The sequence below is a fragment of the Sapajus apella genome, unplaced genomic scaffold (genome assembly GCF_009761245.1).
Source record: "Sapajus apella isolate SASKATOON/1434 unplaced genomic scaffold, GSC_monkey_1.0 scaffold218, whole genome shotgun sequence".
Taxonomy (NCBI): Eukaryota; Metazoa; Chordata; class Mammalia; order Primates; family Cebidae; genus Sapajus; species Sapajus apella.
In genome coordinates this window covers 590539-597536 of record NW_022437158.1, presented here as the reverse complement: position 1 = coordinate 597536, position 6998 = coordinate 590539, and the positions used below count along the sequence as shown (strand labels likewise).

At 59.6% G+C, this 6998-nt stretch overlaps 1 protein-coding gene and 1 long non-coding RNA gene across 3 annotated transcripts in view; one reads left to right on the top strand and one right to left on the bottom strand.

Annotated features, from left to right (window-relative positions):
- Window positions 1-391: 391 nt before the first annotated feature.
- On the bottom strand, window positions 392-2942 carry LOC116544485. Its single transcript, XR_004265927.1, has 2 exons — window positions 2371-2942; window positions 392-1305 (listed from the first exon to the last, which is right to left on the bottom strand). It is a non-coding gene; the product is annotated as an uncharacterized LOC116544485 (long non-coding RNA).
- A 442-nt stretch (window positions 2943-3384) lies between these two features.
- Window positions 3385-6998, top strand: part of GALNT9 (polypeptide N-acetylgalactosaminyltransferase 9) — a 118775-nt gene continuing 115161 nt past the window's right edge. The window contains exon 1 of one of the 2 annotated variants that reach the window (XM_032270894.1): window positions 3385-3763. In XM_032270894.1, coding sequence (XP_032126785.1) covers window positions 3523-3763 — 241 coding nt within the window. In that variant the 5' untranslated portion in view covers window positions 3385-3522. The remainder of the gene's footprint in view (window positions 3764-6998) is intronic. The other variant, XM_032270893.1, reaches the window with a different exon arrangement.

The following is a 6998-nucleotide window of genomic DNA, read 5'->3' as shown; positions in this document are numbered from 1 at the left end:
ACCTCCCAAGGGCTTAACCTCACAGGCGGGGAAAAACCAGCATTTCCCCTCACTGGGCTCACTTTAAATTCCATGGCTGTGCCCTCCCATGCGCCCTCTCGGACGGGAGTCCATCTCCACAGCCCGGGGACTGCCTCCCATGTTACAACTCACGGAGCATTCACTACATATATATTTCTGGTTTGTTTGTTGGGACAGGGTCTCAGTCTGTCACCCCGGCTGGAGTGCAGTGGTGCGATCTCAGCTCACTGCAGCCTGGACCTCCCCAGGCCCAGACGATCCTCCCACCTCACCCCGCCATGTAGCTGGAACTACAGGTGCATACCACCACGCCTGGCTAGTTTTTTGTATTCATTTTATTATTATTACTTTTTTTTGGTAGAGATGAGGTTTTGCCATGTTGCCAGGCTAGTCTTGGACTCCTGGGCTCAAGTAATCCACTGGCCTCAGCCTCCGAAATTGCTGGAATAACCGGGGGGAGGCCATGGCACCTGGCCTCCCGTATGTTCTAAAAATCAAGCAAAGGCTAGTTTGTCAGACTATCGGATCATTCTCTGCCCCAGTATTTTCCCATGTCCGATGTACTTGTATTTCCAACGAAATTTACCCAAATCTTGACAGTAGTTAGGCCACATCTTTTCCTGCTAGATTTTAGAATGCAGTAAAACGTATTTACGTGAATAAAATGTTTCCTGCTACAAAACCACTTTAACATCCCTTTCATTAAACATCTAACGAAAAGTGCTTGATGTTTTCTCTCGAGCGACCGTGGCTAATATAGTCGATTCTGGAGCCCAGTTGTCTGGGCTTGAATCCCAGAGCCACGCTCTGCCATTGACGTGACCTTGAGAAGCCACTGCCCGCTGGGTGCCTCAATTTCCCCAGAAGGAAAATAGATCACGCCAGCTTGCATTACACCTCAGCGCGCTGCTGTGCGTATTAACCAGAGATAGCCACAGAAGGCCCGTGCCCGCGAAACCGTGGCATTGCGCGTGCGCCAGCGAGCTGCATTGCTATTCCAGTAGCTATCCTTGTAATGTCCGGAAACATTTTACAACCTGCATTTGATAAACGGAAAAATACGGCATTTTAAGGAGGGGCATGGGAATGGCTATTGATCAGAAACAGACCAGGGTTTATCAAGCTTGCTGCATCACAAGCGTCTCTGGAGTGGTGAGTGAAGGCAGGTCCCAGCCCCGTCTCGGAACGGGCGATATATCTGGTACATGCCCTGCAGACAGCTGCCGTGGCCCAGTGTCGGGTCCTGCCTGGTTCTGGTCCTCTGGATTTCCTGAGATAAACGTCCTGAGGAAGAAAGGAACAGCTCAACAAAGAAAGGAGAAACGGGTGTTCAGTTCGCCCAGCCTCTGCCAAGGGGCAGAAAACCTCCAAGCTGGATAGGCTGTCATGCCTGATGCCAAGAAACGCATATTTGAATAAGACAGTACTTAGCTCGGAGCCAGAACCCCGCAGGTCCCCCTACACACATGTGCACACACAGACACATGCACACACACAAACACATACAGTTACACACACACATGCACACAGACACATGTACATATGAACACAGAAATATGAACACAGACATGCACACACATGAACATAGACATGCACATACATGAACACACAGACACATGTACACAAACACACACAGATGTGCACACACAGGTATACATACAGACACATGCATACATGGACACACAGAGATATGAACACACAGAGACATGCACTTATATGAACATACAGACATACACACACATGAACACAGAAACACACAGACACATGTACACACAGGGACATGAACACACACAGATACATGCACACAGATACAGACATACACAGACACACAGACATGCACACACATGCACAGAGACACACAGACATGCACACACATGCACAGAGACACATGCACATACATGGACACATGAACACACAGAGACACATGCACACAGCACACAGACACATGTACACAGATACACACAGACACATGCACAGACACATGCACACACAGACACACAAACACATGAACGCATACACAGACATTGAAATACATGGACACACAAACACATACAGACGCATGCACACACACACAGACAAATGCACATACACAGATACACAGACACATGTATACAGATACACAGACATGCAAATGCAAAGACACAGACGCATGCATGTGCATGCACGCTGACACAGCACAGATGTGCACATACGCATATGCACAGGTGCACACAGAGGCAAATGCATGCACACACACGTGCTCACACACGTGCTCACACACACGGACAGAGCCAAGAGCTTCCTCATCTCTGCACGGAAGGCCGAGCGCAGGCGTGCTCTTAGTAAATGCTCCGTCATTTATTTATTCACCCCACAAACATTTACTGAGCACCAACTGTATGTCCGATATCTGGGAACACAGCGGTGAACCCTGCCTTTCGGGCGGAGTGCCGGCCTTCTGGGTGCTTGCATTCTGCGGGTGAAGTTCGGCCCCTGTGCCCGGTGGCTCGGCTGACGTCTCCCTTGGATTCCAGGGTCTCCTCCACAAAACGCCAGTGTGGGGCCAGCTCAGAGCCCGGGCTGGGGGTCGGCCAGGGTTCGCGGCCTTGCCTCCTGCCCGAGAGCCTGGCTCAGGGACCGGCCTTCGCCTCTCCTGGGGCGGCCCCGCCGCATCCCAAGCCTCCCGACCTGTCCTGGGACTCAGCTTCCCCGGTCCTGAGCCCTGGAGAGGGGAGGGGGACTTGGCTTAGGAGGGGTGGGCAGGAGACCACCAAAGCGGCCCTGTCCGGCCACCCCCTCCCCCATTCCCGTGGCCGACACCGCCCTGACCCCTGGCCGGGCATTCCCCGGAGGCCCCGCTTCCCTCGGGTCAAGCTTGAGGTCGACTCGGACCGTGCGGCCGCCGGGAGCCCCGGGCGTCGGGAGGGTCCTGGGGAGGGGGGGAAGGGGGGAGGGGGGGAGGGGGGGCGGGGGGGAGGGTCCGCGCCCGCCCGCCCCGCCCCCTCCCCGCGCCCGCGCGCCCTTGGCCCAGGCTCCCGCCGCGCGCGCCCCCCTCCGCACCCCCGAACCGGCCGTGCCGGGGTCCCCAGGGGCGCGGGCGCGCGGGGGACGGTCCCGGGGGGCGCGGGGCGGGCGGGGCCGGGGCGGGCGGGGCGCGCATGCAGATGAGCCGAGCGCGGGCCGCGTCACTCCGCACCGGCGCGGTGGCTGCGGGGCGGGCAGGAGCCGGCACAGCCACCCAGCGCCGCCCGCTCGCGCCGCCCGCGCCGCCCTCGCCGCCCCCCGGGGCGGGACCCTCTGCGGGGGATGCCGGCCGCGCCCCGCGCCCCCAGCCCCGGGCAGCCCCCTGCGCGCGGGGACCCCGGGCGGCCGCGGCCGGGCGCGCCGAGCTGGTGCTGAAGGGACAGCTCCCGGCCCAGCCCCGCGCGCCCAGCCCGGGCGGCGCCTGGTCCCCGAGGCGAGGTCGGGCCGGGAGGCCGGGCATGCCCGGCGGGTGAGGCGCCCCCGCCCGCAGCCGCGTTCATGGCGGTGGCCAGGAAGATCAAAACTTTGCTGACGGTCAACATCCTGGTGTTCGTGGGCATCGTGCTGTTCTCCGTGTACTGCCGCCTGCAGGGCCGCTCCCGGGAGCTCGTGCGCATCGTGGGCGCCGCCGACCGCCGGGTGCGCAGCCGGCACGCCAAGGTGGGCGCGCTGGGGGAGCGCGAGGCCATCCTGCAGCGCCTGGACCACCTGGAGGAGGTGGTCTACAACCAGCTCAACGGTGAGCGGCGTGGGCGGGACAGAGGCCGCAGCCACGTCCACCTGGGCGTGGTGGGTCAGGCCGGACTCGTGTGGGCGCCCCTCTGCGCCCCTGCGGGAGGGCATACACGGGAGAGACAGGAAAGGGAGGGGCTGTGGAGGCCCCTCCAGTGGAGACTTGAGAAACCCCCCCAGGATGACCCCAAACTTTCTTCCCAAGAGAACTTCTGCAGGGATCTTTGGACCTGCTCTAGGAGCAGGCAGTGCCTAGGTGCGAGCCCGGGGTTAGGGACTGGCCTGGAGCTCTAGAAGTGGGGGGCGTCAGGTTTGGGCTGCGCCTACCCCTCAATGCTTGAAGGTGGGGAAAGAGGAGGGTGGGGACGCCGCCCTTGGGAGGCTGCTGGTGCGGTATCCTTTGTCCCTGAGGCTTGAAGGCACCCCAAATGCTTCGACACCTGGCCTAGTTGACCCCCTGTCCTGGGGGTGCCTGAGGCCGCGTTAGAAAGTTGTCGTGGGGGGAAGAAGCCAGAGGCTGAGACCTGAGACCCGTGGGGGATGGCGCTGGGGACCCAGTGGGGCCTGGCGGGGCTCATGACTCAGGGGACCTAGGAGGTGGCACCTGGGAGTCCCAGAGTCCGTGAGAGCCTCCAGCTCCTGGTGGGCCTGTTTCATCACATGAGGACGTAGGTCAGCTTGAGAGGCAGCACCAGTGTCACCACAGGGCAGGGCCAGTGGCCGCAGTTGCCCAGAGCAGGCACTTTGCTGCTGGCTACGCTTTCCTGGAGGAGCAGCTGCCCCAGGGCTGCTCTGTGAGCGGAGCCGGAAAGCAGGAAGAAAGTTTGCGTGTGTCTCCATCACTAGCCGGCGTTTCTTTCCATTCCGAGCTGATGATTCAGGTTTCTGCATTGGCAGCCCCAGCAAACCTCCTCCAGAAAGCGTCCGTTAACAGGCTGGAGTGGGAGGTGTCTGGGAGCTGGGGTTACACGGCCAGGCGGGGGCTCCGGATCTGCAGGCTGTCTGGCCTGCTGCGTGTGGGGGCGAAGACGCGGGGGTCCTCTTGCATTTCCTTCAAGGAGCCGCAGCCTCCCTTGAGGGTGGGCTGCAGACAGGCCTGGGGTGGGGGGTAGGGGGAGGTGAATCCCCAGGACAGGCTGTTGTTCCAGCTTTGTCTGGCTCAGAGCACCCCGACTTCCTGGGCGCCTTCTCAGCACCCACAGAATCCCTGACTCTCCCGTAGAGCTGTTCTGGTGAGCTCCGTGGCTTATCTGATCTTTCCGATTCAGCGGGAGCCACTAGGGGGGAAAGTAGTTCACGCAGCCGCCAGCCGTGATCCGTCCCCGGAGGGCAGCAGCACACGGCGCTGTTGAAGCGTGCTTGCCGCGGCATTATGGTCTGTTTTATGGGGAGAGCCGGAGGATTATATAAAAACACTGGCAGCGTGCTGAGGTTGTGTAATACCACGGGGGCAGCTCCGCCCAGAGTCGCTTCTTCAAGGTGAGGAGCGCTGGGATTCTGGGTGGTGGAAAAACCCAGAATGATCCGCTTTCCTGACATTGGCGGGAGATAAGGCAGCATTCCCAGAAAGGGTGTCTCCCCTGCCCCCTCCCCGCCCCACACTGCCTCCCCCCTCCCCCGCTCCCATCCTCTGTCCCCTCCCTCCTTCCTCCTCACTTCCCTCCCCCTTCCTCCTTTCTCTCTTTTAAAATCATTTCTCCTTCTTTCCTTCACCCCAGCTTCCCTCCCTCGTCAGCCTCTGAACTGCCCCCGCCATCCGTCTGCCCCTCTCTCTGCACTCCACCTTTTGACGAGGCCAAGTTTCGTCCCCCTCTGTGATGAGGCCGTGCTGTGCCCTCTCTGTGACTGGTGGGGCTGGCAGTGTCTAAAGCAAGAGTCAGCCAACCTTTGCCCAGGAAACAGCAGGAGACACCAAAATCGCTGTCCTCCCTGGTGGGGCCCTAAGGGGAAGGTGGAGCAGCAGAGGCCTGACGTCTGTGCCCATGAGACCATTTGAAAACCACATTGCCCGCTCCGATGCTGGCACAGGCTCTTAGTGTTACAAGGTGTGGAAGAAGGCTTCCTGGAGGAGGCGGCCCGCTCTTCCATCACGGCCTGTTCCAGACTGACATCCCAGGATACAAAACTGATTCCTGGGAACTCCCACTCAATGCCACCCACCCGAGTTCAGACACCAACTCACCCAAGCTTGGAAAGGAGAGGGGAATCCAAACAAAAGGGACTGGTCACTTTTCCCTGCCCTGACTGCTTCCTGGAATTCCTCTGCTGGCTGGGGGAGTTGGTGGAAGGGTGTCCACGTCTCCTCGGAGCTGGAGGAACGGGAGGGCCGGTGGGGTGGGGAGGGCCTAGAATCGGACGGTCTCCCCACACCCTGCCTCCAGTGGCCCGGCAGCCTTTCTCTGGGGTGTCCATTGACCTTGGCCAAGAACTCCTAAGGAATGTGTGCAGATTTGATGTCATGAGGCTCAGCAGGGAATGTTCATGAAGGAGAGGCTGTGTAGTCGCTCCTCTGTGTACGTGAGTGCTTGCTCTAAATTCAGTGCTCAAGGCAGGGAAAAATGTTTATACACAAAAACCATCTTCAATTGCACATAAAAGACAGCATCTGTGGTTCTGTGCGTGCAGTGGACACAGCATGTCTCGCAAACATGGAACTTGAGAGCCTGTCACTCAAGGAAAAGGAGAAGGGAGAAATGTCTCCCCTCGCTTGTCTGGCCTTCAACCCCTTCTGCCTTGGAGAGAATTTTCAGGCCTCTTGAGATGGGAAAGGAGGGGAGACAAGAACCCCCCCCAGGCACTTGCAGGCCCCCCGAAGCGCTTGCTCACAGGGCTGTTTGCTGCTGTGGGCATGGAGCAGGTGAGGGCCACCACCAGGGAGCAGGGGCTGGGCTCCCACGTCTCAGGGATGGGCTCACTCTGTGCAGGGAGAGGAGAATCACCCCTGCCTGGTGCGGCCCCACCTTCTGACCCCTCAGGAAGAAAGGCTGTGAGCGGAGGATGGAGCTGGGATGGCGATGAGAAGTTCTGCTTTTGGTTGGTTGGTTGTGAGAGAGATCGTTTCTAAAATTCAGGGCACACGTGAATTTCCTCTAACTAACCTGCCCCAGCCCAGGTCCCAGGGCACACTCAGGACTGAGGAGGTCGGGGCCTGTGCAGCAGGAAAACGGAGAGCCTGGGGCGGGCAGGCCACGGGGACCAGAGGGCTTCAGCCAGGGGAGAGCCTGGGGCGGGCGGGCCACGGG